The sequence below is a fragment of the Carcharhinus amblyrhynchos genome, chromosome 19 (genome assembly GCF_965287045.1).
Source record: "Carcharhinus amblyrhynchos chromosome 19, sCarAmb.v2.hapA, whole genome shotgun sequence".
In the NCBI taxonomy this organism is placed as follows: Eukaryota; Metazoa; Chordata; class Chondrichthyes; order Carcharhiniformes; family Carcharhinidae; genus Carcharhinus; species Carcharhinus amblyrhynchos.
Genome location: NC_137342.1, coordinates 16,365,623 through 16,392,589, shown reverse-complemented (window position 1 = coordinate 16,392,589; position 26,967 = coordinate 16,365,623). Strand labels below are relative to the sequence as shown.

At 40.1% G+C, this 26,967-nt stretch overlaps 1 protein-coding gene across 1 annotated transcript in view; it reads right to left on the bottom strand.

Annotated features, from left to right (window-relative positions):
• The window catches only part of LOC145355597 (uncharacterized), a 138,691-nt gene that overhangs the window by 35,673 nt on the left and 76,051 nt on the right, over positions 1–26,967 (bottom strand). Inside the window, exons 54-82 of the mRNA XM_080207848.1 lie at positions 24,043–24,090; positions 23,867–23,926; positions 23,623–23,682; positions 22,516–22,578; positions 22,210–22,269; positions 21,375–21,437; positions 20,416–20,469; positions 18,380–18,439; positions 17,480–17,542; positions 17,179–17,238; positions 16,358–16,417; positions 15,985–16,044; positions 15,673–15,732; positions 14,584–14,646; positions 14,273–14,332; positions 13,432–13,494; positions 12,414–12,473; positions 12,092–12,151; positions 10,135–10,197; positions 9,838–9,897; positions 8,745–8,807; positions 8,434–8,493; positions 6,974–7,036; positions 6,281–6,340; positions 5,958–6,017; positions 4,351–4,413; positions 4,071–4,118; positions 2,926–2,988; positions 1,766–1,822 (exon numbers count right to left, since the gene is read on the bottom strand). Coding sequence (XP_080063974.1) covers positions 1,766–1,822; positions 2,926–2,988; positions 4,071–4,118; positions 4,351–4,413; positions 5,958–6,017; positions 6,281–6,340; positions 6,974–7,036; positions 8,434–8,493; positions 8,745–8,807; positions 9,838–9,897; positions 10,135–10,197; positions 12,092–12,151; positions 12,414–12,473; positions 13,432–13,494; positions 14,273–14,332; positions 14,584–14,646; positions 15,673–15,732; positions 15,985–16,044; positions 16,358–16,417; positions 17,179–17,238; positions 17,480–17,542; positions 18,380–18,439; positions 20,416–20,469; positions 21,375–21,437; positions 22,210–22,269; positions 22,516–22,578; positions 23,623–23,682; positions 23,867–23,926; positions 24,043–24,090 — 1,737 coding nt within the window. The remainder of the gene's footprint in view (positions 1–1,765; positions 1,823–2,925; positions 2,989–4,070; positions 4,119–4,350; positions 4,414–5,957; positions 6,018–6,280; positions 6,341–6,973; positions 7,037–8,433; positions 8,494–8,744; positions 8,808–9,837; positions 9,898–10,134; positions 10,198–12,091; positions 12,152–12,413; positions 12,474–13,431; positions 13,495–14,272; positions 14,333–14,583; positions 14,647–15,672; positions 15,733–15,984; positions 16,045–16,357; positions 16,418–17,178; positions 17,239–17,479; positions 17,543–18,379; positions 18,440–20,415; positions 20,470–21,374; positions 21,438–22,209; positions 22,270–22,515; positions 22,579–23,622; positions 23,683–23,866; positions 23,927–24,042; positions 24,091–26,967) is intronic.

The following is a 26,967-nucleotide window of genomic DNA, read 5'->3' as shown; positions in this document are numbered from 1 at the left end:
AGTGATCGGGAGGCCAGCAGCATGGGGCCACTGCACATGTCGACCATGGTGCTGACAGATTAGCACATGCGCAGTGGCCCCCTCAGTGCCATGCTACAGGGAAGAGGCCCTGCCCCCAGCTTTTTTGTGTGAACCACACTACAGCACTCTGTGATGCACAGAGTGTGGGAGATTCATTTTGAAATTCCCGCTGAAAACACCAGTGAGATTTGCTCCAGTTTTAATGCAAATTTGACACTTTATTTGGGAAAATGCCCCCCCGCCCCCCACTCCAGTATTTCGTGTTCATTAATAGAAAATTTCATGCACCAGTTGTGGAACTGGCAGTAGACTCAGATGTGGCGGAGGGAACCGTTGTTGAAGTTGCTTCTTATGAAGAGTAAAGAAATTATTTACAACCACAGCACAGAATTGTGAATTGGGACAATTGTTATAGTTTCAAAAGAAATACCTGTTATTATACAAATTAATATCCTTCCCCAAGGGCTTGAGAACACTCTTACAGATCCCCAAACACTTAACCCTGCCATAATATGAAATGTGTTTCCTTCTAAACAAGTGGCAAATGTTCCACTACCAATTTATAAAATTGTCTTGGTACAGGGTTAGGCCATTTGGCCCATCATGTCAGCACCTGTGGGAACAATGCTGGTATCACTTTTCAATGTCTTATCTCAGATACTGAATAAATCCAGAACATCCAAATCCCAGACAACGACTGTCAAAATACTTGTGGACCTTGAACACCTATTGGAATGTTAGGGCTGCACGGTGGCACAGTGGTTAGCACGGCTGCACCACAGTGCCAGGGATCCAGGTTTGATTCCCTGCTTGGGCCACTGTACATGGGTTTCCTCCGGGCATTCGGATTTCCTCCCACAGATCAAAAGACTGGTTTGATTAGGTACATCGGCCATGCTAAATTCTCTATGTACCCACACAGGCGCCAGAATGTGTCAGCTAGGGGATTTTCACAGTAACTTCACTGCAATGTTAACTTAAGCCTACTTGTGACTAATAAACATACTTTACTTTGATCGGAACAAAATATTATCCTTCCTGCAACACTTGACACAGGTTGAATTGTAATTATGGCAACAACGTGGAGACTCACTTCTACTCTGAGCTGAGAGCTCAGAGCTTCTATTCTCAGCTATCCAATTCAATACCTGCTGACCCATCAAGACAATTCCAAATTTTCCAGATAATAAAAATGCATGTCACTGTAGCTCATCACCATTGTATAAATAATCATTCCGGGTGATCTCCTGCATGATCTGAGCTTCAACTGTCATTTAAGGAGATTTTTCAGTTATATTTTAATAAACCAAAACAAGTACCAGAGTCCTCCAATGTTGTACAGCCCACCACCACTACCACTGAGGGGAATTTGGTGCTTAGCCAATCTCCATTCCATTGGGACTGGGAAATTCCAACCTTGAGTGAGGTCGGAGAATCCCACCCAAATTTCTCCAAAGGTTAAATGAAAAACATCTGTCCAGGAAGAGGAATGGGTCAAGTTACTGGAAGTGTAAAGGAATGGACTGTCACTGTCGATAAGATCAAGTTGACAAATAAGACTTTTGTCCAAGTCACAGAAGACTAAGGAAATTTGGCATGTCAGCTACGACTGTCACCAACTTTTACAGATGCACCAGGCAGACGGAGGTAATATATTGAGTCACAGGGGTGGGCTGAAATTGTGAAAAACATTTTTTTGTGTTAACAGAATTGCTAATGTGTACTGAAAGAATGAATCACTCACCAGTCGTGGAACTGGCAGTGGTCTCAGTTGTGCTGCTTGTCCCTGTTGTCGTTGATTCTACAAAAGAACAAATAAAACTATTAAGAAACGACATATCCAACTTGAAGTGGAAAATATCCAACTCGAAGTGGAAAATATCCAACTCGAAGTGGAAAATATCCAACTCGAAGTGGAAAATATCCAACTCGAACAGGAAAGTTTTGAGAGAATTGTCCAACTTGTAGCAAATTCCATCACTAAGAGAGTTTGCAAATATTTAATACTAAACATATTCAATTTATCCACTGCCAGAAATGACCCGAAATGCTCGACAGTCTAGGCATTATTTTCGTTGTGCAGCCACTATTAAAATATTTGTAAGGTGTCAATCCACTTGGGCAGAGTCGATTCCAGAAAGAACAATCCAAAATTCTTTTCTTTGAGATTTTGTTTCAAGCATGAACATTAAATCAGCACCCTAAAGAGAGAACAATTCATCATTGAAAGAATGCAGCAACACTGTCATTTCGCCAGCGTGTGTGCAGAAGTTCCCGACAGATCATCTCAGCCAAGAGATGCAATCCAGTGCTTTCCTTCCTTAGAAGGACACTATAAGATCCGGTTAGCACTGCTGCCTCACAGTGCCAGGGACCCAGGTTCAATTCCAGCCTCGGGCCACTTTCTGTGCAGAGTCTGTACGTTCTCCCGATGCCTGCTTATGTTTTCTTGGTACTCTAGTTTCCTTTCACAGTCCAAAGATGTGCAGATTAGATGGATTGGCCAAGCTAACTTGACTCTAAATGCCAGAATTTTAACGGCATGCCTATCCCAAAATCAGGCAGGGAAGGTTTGCAGAACAGCATTCTTGTTGGCCTTGGGCACAATGTTACAAGCCTTGGGCAGGTGAGGTGGTAAAATTCAGGCGTAAGTGTCCAGCAGGGTAATGACTAGCAGGGTAAATAAGTGGGGTTATGGCAATAGGGTGGTACTGTTGTTGATGCAGGCCTAACTGGCCTCCTACTGCACTGCAGAGATTCTATGATTCTATAATTCTATTTTCTAGCGAGAGAATATGAAGAACGAAGCAAAGCTGACAGAGGGGTTTTTGCTGTCCAGGGCATTTAGTTTTTTTTTGCATTCTTAGCTTTAATTATTCCACAAATGAAAAAAAAAACACTTACCAGGTGTGAACCTGGCAGTAGAAGTGGCTGTGCTGGTTGTCTCTGTTGATGTAGTTGATGTTTCTGAAGGGAAACAAAGACTTTCACAATTAGTTCACACAAATTGAATCAGGACAGTATTGAAAGAATTAGAACATGAGGCAGCAGGGAACACATGAGAGAATATGCAGGAAAGGTTAAATCCTTTTCCTACAGGGGCCCAATTGGATATTAGCAAGTCATTTTATACATTGTGTATTCCATCTGAACCACTGACAAGCTCTCCATCGTAAAAAGTCTGACAACACCAGGTTTAAGTCCAACTGATTTATTTGATAGTGAACTCACTAACTTTTGAGATTTCCCTCTTTGTCAGGTGAATGGAGAGTTCTGGCCTCAGATAGAGCATATAAAGCACAGACAGTTTACAGATTACTGATTAGAATGCGAATCTTTACGCCTAACCCGCTGTTCAAGAAGAGGGAAACCTCAAAAGTTTACTATTAAATAAATGGGTTGGACTTAAACCTGGTGTTGTCAGACTTTTTACTGTGTTTACCCCAGTCCAACACCGGCATATCCACATCAAGCTCTCCATCAGAAGAGTATCAAAGACTGAATTGGGAACACTGATTCCAGTCTCCCTTTATTGTCTCAAACTGTGTTGACAAATAGAATACATTGAAAGCTTAAAAGGGGATTCAGACTAGAACACAGTGATACCCTGCACAAAGTAGTGATTACTCTGTTATTCAATAAACAATTATCAGCATTCCGATCTCTAGAAGTTTCCCACGTATCAAGTTCTACAGCTCAATATTCAATAATGATTATCACCTTAACTGAATACACTGGTGCCAAGTGGTTTAATGTTTTGTTTAGTTTAGTTTAACATCTAGTCACCAGTAGAAGTTATGTTCCAAGAGAGGAGGGGCTGATTTCAAGATGATTTATTTCAATCAAGATTGTGCTTTCTGCTGGTTTTTGAAATGAAACAAAAAAAACTTTGGTCAACATTGATGCCAATAAACACTGCCCTCTGGCTGGAATGGAAGAATACACTGGAAGAGAAAGGCAACACACTTTCATGGACAAGGAGCTAACAATATAATAAAACCACTTGTACCTAAGTGCCTGCAATGCATAATGAAAGAGAAATCACTCACCAGTTGTGGAGCCAGTTGTTGTTGGTGACACTGTTGTACTTGTCAATTCTGAAAATGATTAAATACATTCAAAGTCACAAAATTCTGATTGAATTCCTCAACAATATTTGTGCATCTTCAGCATAAGACAATATGATTTGTGTCAAATTAAATGAAAAAAAAGTTAAGGGAGAAGTTGCATGACCTTGAAATAGGAAGTAAATTGAGTTTATAGCTGAAAATACTGAACTCAGGAAAATTATTTTAAGTTTCATCTTCATTTATAGAAAACTTGACTCACCAGTTGTGGAACTGGCAGTGGACTCAGACGTGATGGTTGGCACTGCTGTTGAAGTTGTTTCTTCTAAAGAGGAAACAAGTTGTTTACAACGACAGCCCAGAATGTTGAATTGAGACAATATTGTGACAGTTTTAAGGGAAATATCACGTATTACACAAGTTATAAAGAGTTAATTATTGAATTTGAAAATTCTTCTGCAGATCCTCAATCAGACTGTTGTAATATAATGTTTCTTCCTTCTACACAAGTGACAAAATTTTTCCACGACAGAAATACAGAAGAATCATTATGGTACAGAGGAGGCCACTTGGCCCGTCTAGTCGGCACCACAGTTTGAAGCACATAGGTATCATTTTCAAGATCACATTTGAGACAATGAACAGATGCAGCACGTCAACATCCCATAATGTGGTGACTATTAAAGTTTTTATCTGGCAGTAAGGATACTTCAGTTGCAAGCAATAAAAGAACTAACTTTAGAAAATAAATCAAAGAAACAGGATTAATAAAGAAACTTCATTACGCCAACAGTTGGGGCCACGCAAGCTCCCCTCGATTCCCATCTCCTTCTTATTTATCACAGGTTGGCTGATCCTCTGACCTTCACAGCGTGTTACCATTGGTTACATTATAACAAAGGGTAGCACAGCGGTTAGCACTGCTGCTTCATAGCTCCAGGGACCTGGGTTTGATTCCCGGCTTGGGTCACTGTCTGTGTGGAGTTTGCACATCCTCGTGTCCGTCTGGATGCTCCGGTTTCCTCCCACAGTCCAAATATGTGCAGGTAAAGCTGATTGGCCATGATAAAATTGCTTCTTAGTGTCCTGAGATGCATAGTTAGAGGGATTAGTGGGTAAAATATGTAGGGATACGAGGATAGGGCCTGGATGGCATTGTGGCCAGTGCAGATTTGATGGGCCAAATGGCCTCTATCTACACTGTTGGGTTCTATGATTCTAAATCCAATGTTATCATTGGTTACAATATAACAAAGTCCTGGTGGGCCTTGAGTGCCTAATGGAATTTCAGAATGGAACAAAATATTACACTTCATGCATCATTTGGCAAGGGTTGAAATATGGATGTGACAACAATGTGGAAAGTCACAGCTTCTATTCTCAGTTATTGAACAGCTCAATGCTGACCCATCTGGAGACAATTTCTGTAAATGCAGATTCTGAAAGCGTAATTCACTGAATCTCATCACCACTGTATAAGTTATTATTCATGGTCATCTCGAGCATGCTGTGGGTCTGTACATGAAACTTTGAAATGTCTTCCTTTGGTAAGTAAAAAGGGGCTGACCTCAACAGTTACTTAGGAGGATATTTTTCAGTTACATTTTAACTAAATCAAAACAAGGAACAGAATCCTCCGATGTCATACACCTCACCGCCACTACATGGTGTTCAACCAAATCTCCATTCACTGAAGTGGAACTGGAGATTTCTTCAAAGGTTAAATGAAAATCCTTTGTCCAGGAATAGGAATGGAACAAGTTGCTGGAAGTGTAAAGGAATGGACTTTCACTGTCAATGAGATGAAGTTGAAAAGTAACACTTGTGTCTCAGGCCTTGCTATCATACTCTGAAGAAACCAGCACTCACCAGTTGTGGAGCTACTAGTTGAGCCAGTGGTAGTTGGTGACATTGTTGTAGTTGTGCTCTCTGAAAAACAACAATCACATTCAGAGCCACAAAACCCCAATGGAATTATAAAACATGCTTAAATGGTGATTCACCAAAAGACAACTGGACAGATGCGGAGCATGAGATGAGATAAACATTTCTATCACATTACAACTCTGAAAATCAAAACAGCCTCGTGTCAAGCAGAAGGAGGGAATATGATAGACAGGAATGGGCTGAAATTGGAAAAAATATTGTGTTAATGGAATTGCTACTATGTATTGAAAGAAGGGATCACTCACCAGTTGTGGAACTGGCAGTTGTCACACTTGTGCTGCTTGTCCTTCTTGTTGTCGTTGATTCTACAGAAGAATCAACAAAACCATTAAGAACTGATATATCCAACTCAAATGGAAAAGGTTTGGGAGAAGTTACCAAATCACTGCATATTCCATCATTTATAAGAGGGTTTGTAAATATGAAAATGAATTCAATTCATTGGCTGCCTGATAGCACCCAAAACGCTCAACAGTCAAGGAATTATTATTGCTGTGCAGTCACTGTTGCAATGTGGGCAAGGTGTCAATCAACTTGGGCAGAATCTGATTACAGAAAGAGCAACGTGAAATTCATTTCCTTGAAATGTTGCTACAAGCATCAACATTGACCAGCCTCTTAAAGAGAAAACCTGACTAATCATTGAAATAACGCAGCAAGAACTTTTATTTCACCAGCATGCGCATGCAACATCCCAACGGAATGTCTAATCCAGCCTCCAAGACAACAGTCCTGTACATTGTTTCCTCAGAAGAGTACTATAAAACCAGACTAAATTTTGTGCTCACGGTTCTAGAGGTGGACCTGATCCCACCATCTCGTGATGCGAGAATGTGAATGAAGCAAAGCCGACAGAGGAGTTTTCACTACCAGGGGTTAAGGTGTAATTGCATTCTTACTTTTAATTACTTGCAGGAATTAAAGAAGACAACACTTACCAGGTGTGGAACTGGCAGTAGAAGTGGCTGTGCTCGTTGTCTCTGTTGGGGTAGTTGTTGTTTCTGGAGGAAAACAGACGTTCACAATCAATTTATACAACTTGAATCGGGACAGTATTGAAAGAGTTAAAACATGAGTCAAATAACAAAGAAAAGTACAGCACAGGAACAGGCCCATCGGCCCCTGAAATCTGTGCCTATCACGATGCCCTAAGGAGAAGAAAACCTTTTGACCTTACTTGGATTGTATCCCTCTATTCACATACCCATCTAGATGCCTCTTACATGTGGCTAATGTGCCTGCTTCCACTACCTCCTCTGGCAGCAAGTTCCAGGCACTCATCATTTTGCAAGAAAAAACCTCCTCCATATACCTTCCTTAAACATTCCCCTTCTTACCTTGAACCTGTGCCCCCTTCCTACTTCGATATGTTGACATTTCCTAGAGCTTTCACATATCTATCCCTGTCCTCAACATCTGTCACATCCTTCTTGGTGAATACCAAGTATTCATTAACGATTTCGCTCTCTTCCTGTGGCTCCACGCATAATTTCCCTCCGTTGTCCTCGAGTGGGCCTTCTCTTTCTCTTGCTATTCTCTTACTCCTAACATGTGCATAATAAGTCTTGGGATTCCTCTTGAACCTGTTTGTTAAAGACAATTCATGGCCCTTTTAGCCCTCCCAATTCCATGTTTAAGTTCCTTCCAACTTTCATTATACTCCAAGGGATTCAGTGTTTAGGTGCCCATACCTATCAAAAGCTTCCTTTTCCCTTTTGACTTTTCAAGGAATGAGAGAATGTGCAGAAAAGATTAAAGCCTTTTCTTGCAGATGCTCAACTGGACATTAATGTGCCATTTTACACATTGTGTATTCCATCTGAACCATTGACAATCTCTCCATCAAAAGAACACCACCGTGAAAGATTGAATTTGGAACACTGATTCCAGTCTCCATTTACTGTCTCAAACTGTGCTGAGAAATAGAATACATTGGAAGTTTAAAAGGGGATTCGGACTTGAACACAATGATGCCCTGCATTATAGCTACTCTGTTATTCAATAAATGATTATCTGGATTCTGATCTAGAGAAATTTCCCATGTGACAAGCTGTACAACTCAATATTCAATGATGATCACCTTAACTGAACACTGAATGGTGCCGAATGGTTTTGTGTTAAATTCCAATTAGTTTTACTACCTAGTTTAAGGTATGTTCTGTACACAGACAGGAGAGGCAGATTTTAAGAAGATGTATTCAATCAGGTTTGTGCTTTCAGGTGGCAATTGAAATGAAACAAAACTTTGGTCAGCATTGATGCCAGTAAGCGCTGCTTTCTGATTAAAATGGAAGAATACACCGGAAGAGAAAGACTTTCACAGACAAGGAGCTGACGATGTAATGAAACCGCTTGTACCTAAGTCCTTGCAATGCATAATGAAAGAGAAACCACTCACGAGTCGTGGAGCCAGTGGTTAAGCCAGTTGTTGTTGGTGATACTGTTGTACTTGTTAACTCTGAAAAATATTAAAATGCATTCGAAGTCACAAAATTGCGACTCAATTCACAAAAGAACATTTATGCATTATCAAGCTAAGATGATATGATTAGAACCAAACAAAACAAATAATTTACTGCAATAATACTGCACATTTGTCAGGAACTAATAAGACAAAGATCTTGAAGGAGGAAGTAACTAAGTTTATACTGAAAATACTGAAATAGTAAAAATTTTTTTTTGTGTTCGTTGATAGAAAACTTCACTCACCAGTTGTGGAACTGGTAGTGGACTCAGATGTGGTGGTGGTCACTGTTGTTGAAGTTGTTTCTTCTGAAGGAGAGAAATTATTTATAACCACAGCACAGAATTGTGATTTGGGACAGAATTGAGAAAGTTTTAAAAGAAATACCAGTTACTACACAAATTAATGTCCTTCCCTAAAGGTGGGAGAACACTTTCACAGATCCCCAAACACTTAGCCTGCCATAATATGAAGTGTGTTTCCTTCTGAACAAGTGATAAGTATTCCATTACAGATTTACAAAATATGTCTTGATACAGGATTAGGCCATTTGGCCCATCATGTCAGCACCCGGGTGGGAATCACGAGGGTATCAGTTTCAAGGTCGTATTTGAGACACAGAAAGCATCCAGCACATTTATACCCTGGACAGTGGTGACTGTTAGAATACAGGTGGCTCTCAAGTGCCTAATGGAACTTCAGACGGGAACAAAATATTATTGTTCTTACAACATTTGGCAAAGATTGAATTGCAATTGTGACAACAATGTGGAAAGTCTCAGTTTTTGAGCAACTCAATATCTGCTGACCCTTCTCCACACCATTCCTAATTATCCAGATAATAAAAATGCATTTCACTGAAGCTTATCACCGCTGTATAAATAATCATTCCTCGTGACCTCTAGCACGCTCTGAGTTTCAATCAAAAATCATGAAGTGTTTTCCTTCACTATGAGAAAAGGGACTGACCTCAATGATCAACATTAAGGATATTTTTCAGTTGTATGTTAAATAAATCAAAGCAAGGGCCAGAATTCTTCAATGTTGTACACCTCACCACCACTACCAGCGAGAGGGGAGAATTTGGTGCTCAGCCAAATCTCCATTCACTGAAGTGGGATTGGAGAATCCCAACCACAAGTGAAGTCGGCGAACCATGCTCAAGATTTCTTCAAAGATTAAATGAAAAACATTTGTCCATGAGTAGGAATGGATCAAGTTGCTGGAAGTGTAAAGGAATGGACTTTCACTGTCAATGAGGTGAAGTTGAAAAGTAAGAATTGTGTCTAAGGCTATACACACTTGTGTCTATTATACACTGAAGAAACCAGCACTCACCAGTTGTGGAGCTACTGGTCGAGCCAGTTGTAGTTGGTGACACTGTTGTGGTTGTGCTCTCTGAAAGACAATAATCACAATCAAAACAGTCTCATGTCAAGCAGGAGGAGATGATGTGCTTCATAGTGAGGATGCTGAAATGGAGAAAATCATTTGTGTGTGAATAGAATTGCAAATGTGTATTGAAGGATGCAGAAATAGTGAAAATACATTTGCCTGTTCATTAATAGAAAACTTATATAGAATTAAGATATAGAATAGAATACAATATATAGAATAGAAAATTAATAGACTCACTAATAGCAGAACTGACAGGAGACTCAGATGTGGTGGTTGGCACTGCCGTTGAAGTTGTTTTTTCTGAAGAGGAGACAGATTATTTACAATCAATGCTCAGAATTCTGAATTGGGACAGTATTGTGGAGCTTAGTTATTACATCAAGTAAAAGAGTGGTCACTATGTGCTTGAGAGCTCTCCTACAAATCCCCAATAATTACCCTGCCATAATATAAAGTGCGTTTCCTTCTACTCGAGAGACAGGTTCTCTACTGTAGAATGACAGAATTGTTACGGTACAGAAGGAGGCCACTTGGCTCATTGCTGCAGCACCCAATCGGATATCATGTGGCTATCTTTCCTCAAGATCACAATTGTGAAACCGATCGCATCCACAATATCTACATCCAAAACAGTGGTGTCTCTGGAAGTACTAGTTGTCTTTGAACACCTAATGGAACTTCAGACCTCATGTGGATGTGAGAACAAGCAGAAACTCAGAGCTCCTACTGTCAGTTATTCGACAAACCTATCTGCAGACAATTCCTGTATGTCCAGATAATAAGAGCAGAATTCACTGAAGATCACCAACACCACGTTAAAAACTCATGGCGATGTCTAACCCGTCCTGACTTTCTGGATGAAATTTCAAAAAGTCTGTTTACAATAAAAAAGTGTCTGACCTCAATGGTCAGTTATAAGGAAGTTTTACAATTATAATTTTCATTAAATCAAAACCAGATTTCTATAATAGTTAATCAAATAATCTCTGTCCACATTGGTATCAATGGGTGCTATTCTGATTGGCAGTTGGTGACTAGTGGAGTGCCGCAGGGATCGGTGCTGGGGTCTCAGCTATTTACCATTTATGCAGATGATCTGGAGGAGGGGGCTGAGCGTGGGTGACGAAATTTGCTGATGACACAAAGATGAGTAGAAAAGCAAATTGCGTGGAGGGTGTGGAAAGTCTGCAGAGGGATCTGGATAGGCTGAGCGAGTGGGCGAGGACCTGGCAGATGAAGTATAATGTTAGCAAGTGTGAGGTTATCCACTTTGGCAGGAATAATAGTAGGATGTATTATTATTTAAAGGGCGAAAATCTGCAGCATGCTACGGTGCAGAGCGACCTGGGGGTCCTTGTGCATGAGTCTCAAAAACTCAGTCTGCAGGTGATCAAGAAAGCGAATGGTATGCTGGCCTTTATAGCGAGGGGGTTAGAATATAAAAATAGGGAAGTCTTGCTGCAGCTGTACAGGATACTGGTGAGGCCGCAACTGGAGTAGTGTGCGCGATTTTGGTCGCCGCACTTGCGCAAGGATATATTGGCCTTGAAGGGAGTGCAGAGGAGGTTCACTAGGCTGATACTGGAGATGAGGGGGTTGGACTATGAAGAGAGACTAAATAGACTGGGTCTGTACTCGTTGGAGTTTAGAAGGATGGGGAGGGATCTTATAGAGGTGTATAAGATAATGAAGGGGATGGATAGGGTAGAGATAGAGAGATTCTTCCTGCTTAGAAAGGATGGCAGGACTCGAGGGCACAGCCTCAAGATAAGGGGGGTGGGGCAGTTTAGATTGGAGTTGAGGAGGATCTTCTTCACGCAAAGGGTGGTGAATCTCTGGAATTCTCTGCCCGTTGAAGTGGTGGAGGCTACCTTGCTAAGTATACTTAAGTCATGGGTAGATAGGTTTTTGACAGACAGGGGAATGAAGGGTTATGGGGAGAAAGCGGGAAAGTAGAACTGATCCACTTCAGATCAGCCATGATCTTATTGAATGGCGGGGCAGGCTTGAGGGGCTAGATGGCCTACACCTGCTCCTATTTCCTATGTTCTTATGTACTTAAGTTCACAAGCAGGAATAGACTAAGTTACCAGAAGTGTGAAGGAATGGACTGACACTGTCAACAAGCTGGATGCAAAAAACAACAATTGCGTCCAATGCCTTGCTATTATACAGTAAAGAAACCTGCGCTCACCTGTTGTGGAGCTGCTGGTCGAGCCAGTTGTACTGGTTGGCACTGTTGTGGATGTTCCCTCTGAAAGAGAATAAATCACATTCAAAACCACAAAACTTCAATGCAATTCCTAAACATGCTTCAACGCAGATTCATCACAACACAACTGGATAGATTGGCAACATTAAATATATGTTTGGGTCTCATTGCATCTCTAAGAATGAAATCAGCCTCATGTCAAAGAGACAAATGTCATAGGCTTCAGAATGAGGGTGCTATTATTGAGAAAACAGCTTTGTGCTAATAGAATTGTGAATGTTTAATCAAATAAGGAATCACTCACCAGTTGTGGAACTGGCAGTCGTCTCAGTTGTGCTACTTGTCCTTGTTGTTGTCGTTGATTCTACAGAAGAACAAAACAAAACGTGAAGAACCGATATATCCATCTCAAATGAGGGAGCTTTGAGAGAAATTCAGTTGGGTGCATTTTCCATCGTAATTTGTAAATATAAAATTAATTCAATTTATTTGCTGTCAGATGTCATCCAAACCGCTCGACTGCCAAGGAATTCACATTGCTGTGCAGTCACTGTTGCAACGTGGGTAAGATGTCAATCACCTTGGGCAGAGACCGATTACAGAAAGAGCAACGTGAAATCCTTTTCCTTGAGATGTTGCTTCAAGGATAAACACTGACCAGCCTCCAAAGTATAAAACCTGACTAATCATTGAAATAATGCAGCAAGAACTTTTATTTCTTGTGCACACAGGATCCCAACGGGATGTCTAATCCAGCAGCCAAAACTTCAGTCCCAGTGCTTTCCTTCCTCAGAACACTAATAGATCAAAACTAGATTCTGTGCTCAAAATTCTGAGCTTGATCCCACCATCATCTGATGCGAGAATGTGAAGAATGAAGATCTTGATGGTAGTAGCAAATATTCAAACGAGGACTTAAGGCCGAAGTGGAGAAGCGTTCCATGTGAACAACAGTTGAACATGGGTCAGTCGGTCCTGAGAGGTGGGCGAGTGCCATTCCGAAGGGACAGGCGATGGCCTCTGTTGCCCTCAACCGATCGAAAGGGAGTCGGGTTCAGATCCCTGAATCTGGAGGGGCGGAGAAGGGGGCCTCATGGCATGCAAGAGTTTTTAAAACACGAAATGAATTCAATTCATTTGCTGTCTCAAATCACCCAAAATGCTCGACAGCTAAGGAATTATTATGATCCCACCATCACCTGATGCGAGAATGCGAAGAATGAAGCAAAGCTGACAGAGGGGTTTTCACTAACCAGGAGCTTCAGGTGTAATTGCATTCTTACTTTTAACTCTTTCCAGGAATCAAAGAAGACAACACTTACCGGGTGTGGAACTGGCAGTAGAAGTGGCTGTGCTGGTCATCTCTGTTGATGTAGTTGTTGTTTCTGGAGGAAAACAAAGACTTTCACAATCAATTCACACAACTTGAATCAGGACAGTATTGTAACAGTTAGAACATGAGTCAGCAGGGAATACAGGAGAGAATGTGCAGGGAAGATTAAAGTCTTTTCTGACAGGGGCTCAATTGGATATTAGCGAGTCATTTTATACATTGTGTATTCCATCTGAACCCTAACAAGCTCTCCATCAGAACAGTATCACTGTGAAAGATTCAATTTGGAACACCGAATCCAGTCTCCCTTTATGGTCTCAAACTGTGCTGACAAATAAAATACATTGAAAGCTTAAAACGGGGTTCAGACTAGAACACCATGATACCCTGCACAAAATAGTGATTACTCTGTTATTCAATGAACGATTACCTGCGTTTCGATCTGGAGAAGTTTCCCATTTTTCAAGGCATACAGCTTAATATTCAAAGTTGATCATCACCTTAACTGAATACACTGTTGCTGGGTGGTTTCATGCTATCTCTAATTTAATTTTACAATCTAGTTACCACTTTATAATGTTCTGTACACTGAGACAGGAGAGGCAGAATTTAACATTTATTTCAATTAAGTGTGCGCTCTCAGCTGGCTTTTGAAATAAATCAGAATGAAATTCTGGAACATTGATGCCAACAAACACTGCCCTCTGGCTGGAATGCAGAGTACACCAGGAGAGAACAACAACTGACTTTCACTGACAAGGAGCTGACGTTGTAATAAAACTGCTTGGATCTAAGTCCTTGCAACGTATAATGAAAGAGGAATCACTCACTAGTTGTGGAGCCGGTGGTTGAGCCAGTTGTTGTTGGTGACACCGTTGTACTTGTTAACTCTGAAAAATATTAAATACATTCAAAGTCACAAAGCTCTGACTCAGTTGGTGACGAACATTTATACATTACCAAGCAAGATGGTATGATCTGTGCCAAATAAATCCAAGAAAATTATTCAGGTAAAACTGCTGCTCAAGTCAAAAACTAATCAGACAAAGATCTTGAAGATGGAAGCATTTGAGTTTAAAGCTGGAAATACTGAAATAGTGAAAACAAATTTGTGCTTTCATTAATAGAAAACTTGACTCACCAGTTGTGGAACTGGCAGGAGACTCAGATGTGATGCTTGGCACTGTTGTTGAAGTTGTTTCTTCTGAAGAGGAGAGAAATTATTTACAACCACAGCACAGAATTTTGAATTGGGACACTATTGAGACATTTTAGTTACTACATAAAGTAAAAGAGTGTTCACTACATGTTTGAAAACTCTTCTACAAATCCCCAATCAATTTCCCTGCCATAATATAAAGCGTGTTTCCTTCTACATGAGAGACAAGTTCCCCCCTATGGAATGACAGCATTGTTACGGTACAGAAGGAGGCCACTTGGCTCATTGTGGCAGCACCCAGTGGGATATCATGTGGCTATCTTTCCTCAAGGTCACAATTGTGAAACCGATCGCATCCAGAATATCTACATTCAAAACAGTGGTGACTTTGGAAGTACTAGTCATCTTTGTGCACCTCATAGAACTTCAGACTGGAACATAACATTTCCCTTCATTAAACTAAAATTGTTTCTCTTCACAGATGCTGCCACCACCTTATACTTCTGTACATCTTATCCCCTGGAATAGGTAAGCAACCTGCAACTAAGTCAGGAAATCCTTGTGGAGATTATTTGACTCAAAGCCCTCATACAGGCAACGTGCGGCTTCAGTTGCTCATAACTCAAATCTCAGTCCGTTCCACACCCAATATTCAAACGTGGATGCGAGAACAAGTGGAAACCCACAGCTTCGACTGTCAGTTATTCAACAAACCCATCTGTACGTCCAGGTAATAATAGTAGAATTCACTGAAGATCACCAACATTGCATTAAAAAATCATGGTGACGTCTACCCTGTCCTGACTTTCTGGATGAAATTTCAAAAAGTCTGTTTACAATAAAATTAAAGGGTCTGTGGTCAGTCATAAAGAAGTTTTACAATTATAATTTTCATTAAATCAAAACCAGATTTCTATAATAGTTACTCAAATAGTCTATTCCTGCTTGTGGACAGAAGTTAAGTTACCAGAAGTATAAAGGAATGCCCTTTCATTGTCAAGGAGCTGGATGCAGATAATAACACTTGTGCCTGACACCTTACTACTATACAGTGAAGAAACTAGCACTCACCTGTTGTGGAGCTGCTGGTCGAGCCAGTTGTACTGGTTGGCACGACTGTAGTTGTTCCCTCTGAAAGAGAATAATCACATTCAAAACAACAAATCTTCAATGCAATTCCTAAACATGCCTTAATGGAGATTCATCCCAAGACAACTGGATAGATAGGCAACATGTTTGGATCTCATTACATCTCTGAAAATGAAATGAGCCCCTTGTCAAGGAGACAAATGTCATCTGCTTCGCAATGAGGGTGCTATTATTGAAAAAACATCTGTGTGCTAATAGAATTGTGAATGTTTATTGAAAGAAGGAGTCACTCACCAGTTGTGGAACTGGCAGTCATCTCAGTTGTGCTACTTGTCCCTGTTGTTGTCATTGATTCTACAGAAGAACAAACAAACCGTGAAGAACGATATATCCATCTCAAATGGATTTGAGAGAAATACCAATTGGGTGCATTTTCCATCGTTTAAAAGAAAGTTTGTAAATATGAAATGAATTCAATTCATTTGCTGTTTCAAATCACCCAAAATGCTCGACAGCCAAGAAATTATTATGATCCCATCATCATCTGATGAGAGGATGTGAAGAATGAAGCAAAGCTGACAGAGGGGTTTTCACTAACCAGGAGCTTCAGGTGTAATTGCATTCTTACTTTTAATTCTTTCCAGGAATCAAAGATGACAACACTTACCAGGTGTGGAACTGGTAGCAGAAGTGGCTGTGCTGGTTGTCTCTGTTGATGTTGTTGTTTCTGAAGGAAAACAAAGACTTTCACAATCAATTCACACAACTTGAAAGATCTAGAACAAGAGTCAGCAGGGAATACATGAGAGAATGTGCAGAAAAGATTAAAGTCTTTTCCTACAGGGGCTCAATTGGATGTTAGCGAATCATTTTATACATTGTGTATTCCATCTGAACCCTGACAAGCTCTCCATCAGAAGAGTATCACTGCGAAAGATTGAACTTGGAACACCAATTCCAGTCTCACTTTATGGTCTCAAACTGTACTGACAAATAGAATACACTGAAAGCTTAAAAGGGGATTCAGACTAGAACACCATGATACCCTGCACAAAATAGTGATTACTATTATTCAATAAAAAATTACCTGCATTTCAATCTGGAGAAGTTTCTCATTTATCAATACGTACAGCTCAATATTCAAAGATGATTATCATATTCACTGAATACACTGTTGCCAGATGGTTTCATGTTATCTTTAATTTAGTTTTACAATCTAGTTACCACTTTCTATATGTTCTGTCCACAGACAGGAGAGGCAGATTTTAAGATTTATTTCAATCAAGTGTGTGCTCTCAGCTGGCTTTTGGAATGAATCAAAACAAAATTCTGGTCAACACTGATGTCAATAAACACTGTCCACTGGCTGGAATGGAAGAATACACCAGGAGAGAAAGGCAACAGACTTTCACAGACAAGGAGCTGACAATGTAATGAAACCACTTGCATCTAAGTCCTTGCAACATATAATGAAAGAGGAATCCTCACCAGTTGTGGAGCCAGTGGTTGAGCCAGTTGTTGTTGGTGACACTGTTGTACTTGTTAACTCTGAAAAATATTAAAGATGTTCCAAATCACAAAGCTCTGACTCAACTGGTGAAGAACATTTATGCATTATCAAGCAAGATTATATGATTTGTGACAAATAAAATCCAAGAAAATAATTAAGGTAAAACTGCTGCACAAGTCAAAAATTAAATCAAAGACCTTGAAGATGGAACTAATTGAGTTTAAAGCTAGAAATACTGAAAATAAATTTGTGCATTCATTTATAGAAAACGTGACTCACCAGTTGTGGAACGGGCAGTAGACTCAGATGTGGTGGTTGGCACTGTTGTTGAAGTTGTTTCTTCTGAAGAGGAGAGAAATTATTTACAACCACAGAATTTTAAATTGGGACAGTATTCAGTCAATTTAGTTCTAACATAAAATAAAAGAGTGTTTACTATGTGTTTGAAAACTCTTCTCCAAATCACCAGTCAATTACCCTGCCATAATATAAAGTGTGGTTCCTTCTACACGAGAGACAAGTTCTCCACTGTAGAATGACAGAACTGTTACGGTACAGAAGGGGGCCACTTGGCTCACTGTGGTAGCACCCAGTGGGGTATCACGTGGCTATCTTTCCTCAAGGTCACAATTGTGAAACCAATCGCATTCAGAATATCTACATCCAAAACAGTGGTGACTCTGGAAGTACTAGTTGTCTTTGAACACCTAATGAACTTCAGACTGGAACACAACATTACCCTTCATGAAACATTTTGCACTGTTCAAAATGTGAGAATTAGCAGAAACTCACAGCTTCTATTGTCAGTTATTCGACAAGCCCATCTGGAGATAATTCCTGTATGTCCGGATATTAAGAGCAGAATTCACTAAAGATCACCAACACCGCATTAAAAAACCATGGTGATGTCTAGCCTATCCTGACTTTCTAGAAGTTTCTAGAAGTCTGTTTACAATAAAAATAAAGGGTTTGACCTCAATGGTCAGTCATAAGGAAGTTTTACAATTATATTCCCAATAGATCAAAACCAGATTTCTTTAATAGTTAAGTAACCTCTGTCCACAAGCAGGAATAGACTAAGTTACCAGAAGTGTAAAGGGATGCACTTTCACTGCCAACAAGCTGGAAGCTTGACTGAATATACACTTGCTATTATACATTGAAGAAACCAGCACTCACCAGTTGTGGAGCTGCTGGTCGAGCCAGTTGTAGTTGTTGACACTGTTGTAACTGTGCTCTCTGAAAAAACAATTATCACATTCAAAACTACAAAACTTCAATGCAATTACTAAACATGCCTTAATGGAGATTCATCCCAAGACAACTACCCCAACTGGGTAGATATGTAACATTAAATATATGTTTAGATTTCATTACATTTCTGAAAGTGAAATCAGGCTTCACAAGTGAAGTCATATGCTTCTTAAGGAGGATGCTATTATTATTGTGGCTGAGGCATTGAACAGGTATTTTGTGTTAGTCTTCACAGTGGAAGACACAAATAACATGCCAAAAATTGATGACAGAAAGGCTATGGCAGGTGAGAACCTAGAAACTATTACCATAAGAGGTAGTGTGGGCAAGTTAATGGGACTAAAGGTAAACAAGTCTCCTGGTCCTGATGGAATGCATCCCAGGGTACTGAAAGAGATGGTGGAAGAAATAACAAATGCACGAGTGTAGTTTACCAAAATTCGCTGGACTCTGGGATGGTTCTTGCAGATGGGAAAACAGCAAATGTGATGCCACTATTTAAAAAAGGAGGTAGGCAAAAGGCAGGTAACTATAGGCCAGTTAGCTTAACTTTTGTAGTTGGGAAAATGCTGGAACGTATCATCAAGGAAGAACTAGCGAGACATCTGGATATAAATTGTCCCATTGGGAAGACGCAGCATGACTTCATGAAGGGAAGGTCATGTTTGACTAATTTGGTGGAATTCTTTGAGAATATTACATGTGCAGTGGACGATGGGGAACCTGTGGATGTGGTATATCTGGATTTCCAGAAGGCATTTGACATGGTGCCGCACCAAAGACTGCCACATCAGATTAAGTTGCACGGTGTTACATGTAATGTATTAGCATGGATAGAGGATTGGTTAACTAACAGAATGCAAGGAGTGGGGGTAAATAGGTGTTTTCCTGGTTGGCAATTAGTGACTAGTGGTATGCCTCAGGGATCAGTGTTGGGGCCGCAATTGTTTACGATTTACGTAGATAATTTGGAGTTGGGGACCAAGTGTACTGTGTCAAAATTGGCAGATGACATGAAGATGGGGGGGCAGAGCAAAGTATGCAGAGGATGCTGAAAGACTACAAGGGACAGAGATAGTCTAATTGAGTGGGCAAGGATTTGGCACATGGAGTACAATGTTGATAAAGGTCATCCATTTTGAAAGGAATAACAGCAAAATGGGCTGTTACTTAAATGGTAAAAAAATTGCAGCATGCTGCTGTGCAGAGGAACCTGGGTGCTCTTGTGCAGGAATCTCAAGGAGTTGGTTTGCAGGTGCAGCAGGTAATTAAGGCAGCAAATGGAATTTTGCCCTTTATTGCGAGAGGGATGGAGTTTAAAAACAGCAAGGTTATCTTGCAGCTCTATAAAGGTGCTAGTGAGGCCACACCTGGAGTACTGTGTACAGTTTTGGTGTCCTTACTTGAGAAAGCATATACTGGCACTGGAGGGGGTACAGAGGAGATTCACTAGGTTCATTCTGGAATTGAGAGGGTTGGCTTATGAGGACAGACTAAGTAGACTGGGGCTATACTCATTGGAATTATGAAGGGAATAGATAAGATAGAAGCGGGAAAGTTGTTTCCACTGGCGGGTGAAACTACAAATAGGGGGCATAGCCTCAAAATAAGGGGAAGCAGATTTAGGACTGAGTTGAGGAGGAACTTCTTCACACAAAGGGTTGTGAATCTGTGGAATTCCTTGCCCCGTGAAACAGTTGAGGCTACCTCATTGAATATTTTTAAGACAAGGATAGATACATTTTTGAACAGTAGAGGAATTAAGGGTTATGGTGAGGGACGGGTAAGTGGAGCTGAGTCCATAAAAAGATCAGCCATGATCTTAGTGAATGGCGGAGCAGGCTCGAGGGGCCAGATGGCCTATTCTTGCTCCTAGTTGTTACGCTCTTACGTTCTAATTGAAAAAAACATTTTTGTGCTAATAGAATTGCGAATGTGTATTGAAAGAAGGAATCACTCACCAGTTGTGGAACTGGCAGTCGTCTCAGTTGTGCTGCTTGTCCTCGTTGTTGATTCTACAGAAGAACAAACAAAAGCGTTATGAACCGCAATATCCATCTCGAATGGGAGAGCTTTGAGAGAAATTACCAATTGGGCTCATCATTTAAGAGAGTTTGTAAATACGAAATGATTTCAATTCATTGGCTGCATCATATCACCCAAGAAATTATCATTGTTGTGCAGTCACTGTTGCAATGTAAGGTGTCAATCAACTTGGGCAGAGACCGATTACAGAAAGAGCAACGTGAAATCCATTTCCTTGGGATGTTGCTTCAAGCATCAACATTGGCCAGCCTCCTAAATATAAAACCTGACTAGATGATTGAAGTAATGCAGCAAGAACTTTTATTTGGGCGGCACGATGGCAGTGGTTAGCACTGCTGTCCCATAGCACTAGGGTGTCAGGCTTGATGCCCGGCATGGGTCACTGTCTGTGTGGAACGTGCACAATTCTCCCTGTGTCTGCGTGGGTTTCCTCCCACCGTCCAAAGATGTGCGGGTTAGGTTAATTGGCCATGATCAACTGACCATAGTGTCAGGGAGATTGGCAGGGAAAATATGTGGAGTAGGCGGTGTGGGGCCTGGGTGGGATTGAGGTTGGTGCAGACACGATGCGCCAAATGACTTCCTTTTGCACCGTAGGGATTCTATAATTCTATTTCACCAGCATATGCACACAAGATCCCGATGGAATGTCTAATCCAGCAGCCAAAACTTCAGTCCAGTGCTTTCCTTCCTCAGAACATCAAGATCAAAACTAGATTCTGTGCTCAAAATTCTGGAGGTGAATTTGATCCCACCATCACCTGATGCGAGAATGTGAAGAATGAAGCAAAGCTGACAGAGGGGTTTTCATTAACCAGGAGCTATATATTCTTACTTTTAATTCTTTCCAGGAATCAAAGGAAACAACACTTACCAGGTGTGGAACTGGCAGAAGAAGTGGCTGTGCTGGTTACCTCTGTTGATGTAGTTGTTGTTTCTGGAGAAAAACAAAGACTTTCACAATCAATTCACACAACTTGAATCAGGACAGTATTGAAAGAGTTAAAACTTGAGTTAACAGGGAATACATGAGAGAATGGCAGAAAAGATTAAAGTCTTTTCCTACAGAGGCCCAATTGGATATTAGCGAGTCATTTTATATCTTGCGTATTCCATCTGAACCCTGACAAGCTCTCCATCAGAAGAGTATCACTGTGAAAGATTGAATTGGGAACACTGATTCCAGTCTCCCTTTATGGTCTCAAACTGTACTGACAAATAGAATACACAAAGCTTAAAAGGGGATTCAGACTCGATCACAATGATACCCTGCACAAAATAGTGATTACTCTGTTATTCAATAAACAATTACCTGCATTTCGATCTGGAAAAAAGTTTCCCATTTATCAGTATGTACAGCTCAATATTCAAAGATGATTATCACCTTAACTGAATACACTGTTGCCGAGTGGTTTCATGTTATCTTTAATTTAATCTTACAGTCTAGTTACCACTTAAAATGTTCTGTACACTCAGACAGGAGAGGCAGATTTTAAGATTTATTTCAATCAAGTGTGTGCTCCCAGGTGGCTTTTGGAATAAATCAAAAGTCTGGAACATTGATGCCAATAAACACTGCCCTCTGGCTGGAAAGGCAGAATACACTGGGAGAGAAAGGCAACAGACTTTCACAGACAAGGTGCTGACGATGTAATGAAACCGCTTGTATTGAAGTGCTTGCCATGTATATTGAAAGAGAAATCACTCACCAATTGTGGAGCCAGTGGTTGAGCCAGTTGTTGTTGGTGACACTGTTGTACTTGTCGACTCTAAAAATATTAAAGATGTTTAAAGTCACAATACTCTGACTCAATTCATAAATGCACATTTATGCATTATCAAGCTAAGATGACATGATTTGAGCCAAATAAGTCAAAGAAAATAATTAAGGTAAAACTGCTGCGCAAGTCAAACACTAAATCAAAGATCTTGAAGATGGAAGTAATTGAGTGTAAAGCTGGAAATACTGAAATAGTGAAAATAAATTGTGCTCATTAATAGAAAACATAACTCACCAGTTGTGGAACTGGCAGGAGACTCAGATGTGGTGCTTGGCACTGTGGTTGAAGTTGTTTCTTCTGAAGAGGAGAGAAATTATTTACAAGCACAGCACAGAATTGTGAATTGGTACAGTATTGAGAGTGTTTTAAAAGACGTACCAGTTATTACACAAACTAAATATCCTTCACTAAGGGTTTGAGAACACTTTTACAAATCCCCAAATGCTTACCCTACCAATAATATGATGTGTGTTTCCTTCTGAACAAGGTGATGTGTTTCACTACAGAATTACATAAGTGTCTTGGGACTGGATTAGGCCATTTTGCCCGTCGTGTCAACACTCAGGTGGGAACCATGAGGGTATCAGTTTCAACGTTTTATTTGAGACACGGAAAGCAACTAGTCCACCTACATCCTGGACAGTAGCGGCTGTTAGAATAGAGGTGGATTTCAAGTGCCTAATGGAACTTCAGATTGAAACAAAATATTATCGTTCATACAACATTTGGCAAAGGTTGAATTGTAATTGTGACAACAATGTGGAAACTCTCAGCTTCTACTCTGTTATTGAGCAGCTCAATACCTGCTGACCCATCTGGGAACAATTCCTGATGATCCAGATTATAAAAAGGCATTTCACTGAAGCTCATCCAGCAACGTATAAATAATCACTCCTGGTGACCTCTAGCATGCTCTGAGTTTCTATCAAAACTGCAAAGTGTCTTCCTTCACTATGAGAAAAAGGGACTGACCTCAATTGTCAACATTAAAGGATATTTTTCAGTTGTATTTTAATAAACTGGAACAAGGACCTGAATCCTCCGATGTTGTACACCTCACCACCACTACCAGTGAGAGAAAAGAATTTGGTGCTCAGCCAAATCTCCATTCACTGAAGTGGGATTGGAGAATCCCAACCACAAGTGAAGTCAGCGAACCATGCTCAAGATTTCTTCAAAGATTAAATGAAAAACATTTGATCATTAGTAGGAATGGATCAAGTTGCTGGGAGTGTAAAGGAATGGACTTTCACTGTCAATGAGATGAAGTTGAAAAGTAAGAATTGTGTCTAAGGCTATACACGCTTGTGTCTATTATACACTGAAGAAACCAGCACTCACCAGTTGTGGAGCTACTGGTCGAGCCAGTTGTAGTTGGTGACACTGTTGTGGTTGTGCTCTCTGAAAGACAATAATCACAATCAAAACAGTCTCATGTCAAGCAGGAGGAGATGATATGCTTCATAGTGAGGATGCTGAAATGGGGAAAATCATTTGTGTGTGAATAGAATTGCGAATGTGTATTGAATGATGCAGAAATAGTGAAAATACATTTGCCTGTTCATTAATAGAAAACATGACTCACTAATAGCGAAAATAGGAGACTCAGATGTGGTGGTTGGCACTGTTGTTGAAGTTGTTTTTTCTGAAGAGGAGAGAAATTATTTCCAATCAATGCTCGGAATTCTGAATTGGGACAGTATTGTGGAGCTTAGTTATTACTTAAAGTAAAAGAGTGGTCACTAAAGAGGAACCACTCACCAGTTGTGGAGCCAGTTGTTGTTGGTGACACTGTTGTACTTGTCAACTCTGAAAAATATTAAATATATTCAAAATCACAATGCTCTGATTCAATTGGTGAAGAACATGTATGCATTATCAAGCAAGATTATACGATTTGTGACAAATAAATCCAAGAAAATAATTAAGGTAAAACTGCGGCACAAGTCAAAAATTAATCAGACAAAGATCGTGAAGATGGAAGTAATTGAGCTTAAAGCTGGAAATACTGAAATAGTGAAAATAAATTTGTATGTTCATTAATAGAAAACTTGACTCACCAGTTGTGGAACTGGCAGGAGACTCAGATGTGATGCTTGGCACTGTTGTTGAAGTTGTTTCTTCTGAAGAGGAGAGAAATTATTTACAACCACAGAATTTTGAATTGGGACAGTATTAAGTCAATTTAGTTGTTACATAAAATAAAAGAGTGTTCACTATGTGTTTGAAAACTCTTCTACAAATCACCAATCAATTACCCTGCCATAATATAAAGTGTGGTTCCTTCTACACGAGAGACAAGTTCTCCACTGTAGAATGACAGAACTGTTACAGTACAGAAGGGGGCCACTTGGCTCATTGTGATAGCACCCAGTGGGGCATCATGTGGCTATCTTTCCTCAGGGTCACAATTGTGAAACCAATCGCATCCAGAATATCTACATCCAAAACAGTGGCGACTCTGGAAATACTACTTCTCTTTGAACACGAAATGGAACCTCAGACTGGAGCACAACATTACCCTTCATGAAACATTTGGCATAGTTCAAAATATGGATGTGAGAACAAACGGAAACTCACAGCTCCTACTGTCAGTTATTCGACAAACCCATCTGGAGACAATTCCTGTATGTCCAGATAATAAGAGCAGAATTCACTGAAGATCACCAACACTGCATTAAAAAACTATGGTGACGTCTAGTTTGTCCTGATTTCTGGATGAAATTTCAAAATGTCTGTTTACAATAAAATTAAAGGGTCTGACCTCAATGGTCAGTTATAAGGAAGTCTTACAATTATGTTTTCATTAAATCAAAACCAGATTTCTATAGTAGTTAATCAAATAATCTCTGTCCACAAGCAGGAATAGACTAGGTTTCACTGCCAACAAACTGGATGCAAAAAAAATACTTGTGTTTGATGCCTTGTTATTATACAGTGAAGAAACCAATGCTCACCTGTTGTGGAGCTGCTGGTCGAGCCAGTTGTACTGGTTGGAACTGTTGTAGTTGTTCCCTCTGAAACAGAATAAATCACATTCAAAACCACAAAACTTCAATGCAATTCCTAAACATGCTTTAATGCCGATTCATCACAACACAACTGGATAGATTGGCAACATTAAATATATGTTTGGGTCTTATTACATCTCTAAAAATGAAATCAGTCTCGTGTCAAGGAGACAAATATCATAGGCTTCACAATGAAGGTGCTATTATTGAGAAAACATCTTTGTGCTAATAGAATTGTGAATGTTTATTGAAATAAGGAATCACTCACCAGTTGTCAAACTGGCAGTCATCTCAGTTGTGCTGCTTGTCCCTGTTGTTGATTCTGCAGAAAAACAAACTAAACTGTTAAAAACCGATGTATCCATCTCGAATCGGGGAGCTTTGAGAGAAATTATCAATTGGGTCCATTTTCCATCGTTTAAAAGGGAGTTTGTGAACATGAAATGAATTCAATTCATTGGCTGCCCGATATCACCCAAAATGCTCGACAGCCAAGGAATTAACATCGCTGTGCAGTCACTGTTGCAATGTGGGTAAGATGTCTATTAACTTGGGACAGAGACCGATTACAGTAAGAGCAATGTAAAATCCATTTCCTTGAAATGTTGCTTCAAGTATAAACACTGACCAGCCTCCTAAATATAAAACCTAACTAATTATTGAAATAATGCAGCACGAACTTTTATTTCACCAGCAGGTGCACACAAGATCCCAACAGGATGTCTAATCCAGCAGCCAAAACTTCAGTCCAGTGCTTTCCTCCATCAGAATACTAACAGACCAAACTAGTTTCTGCGCTCAAAATTCCGGAGGTGAACTTGATCCCACCATCATCTGTTGCGGGAATGCAAAGAATGAAGCAAAGCTGACAGAGGGGCTTTCACCGACCGGGAGCTTCAGGAGTAAAAGCATTCTCACTTTTAATTCTTTCCGGGTATTAAAAGAAGACAACACTTACCAGGTGTGGAGCTGGCAGCAGAAGTGGCTGTGCTGGTTGTCTCTGTTGGTGTAGTTGTCGTTGCTGAAGAAAAACGAAGACTTTCACAATCAATTCACACAACTCAAAATCAGGACAGGATTGAAAGAGTTAGAACAAGTGTCAGCAGCGATTACATGAGAGAATTTGCAAAAAACAGTTAAGCCTTTTCCTGCAGGAGTCCAATTGGGCATTAGCAAGTCATTTTATATATTGTGTATTCCATCTGAACCACTGACAAGCTCTCCATCACAACAGCATCACTGTGTAAGATTGAATTTGATACACCGATTCCAGTCTCCCTTTAATGGTCTCAAACTGTGCTGACAAATTACTTTGAAAGCTTAAAAGCAGATTCAAACAAGAACACGATGATCTAGTGCACAAAGTGGTGATTACTCACAGTTATACAATAAATGATTATCTGGCTTTCAATCGGGAGAAATTGAAATAACCATTGAAATAATGAACCAGGAACCTTTATTTCACCAGCATGTGTGCACGTAAGATATCGACAGAATGCCTAATTCAATGATGATGATCACCTTCACTGAATAATCTGTTGCCAAGGGGTTTGGTGTTATTTTTAAATCTAGTTTTACAATTTGAGTTACCAGATTAAGATGTGTTGTGTGCACTAAGTCAAGAGAGGCAGATTTTAAAATTTATTCAGATCAATTGTGTGCCCTTAGCTGGCTT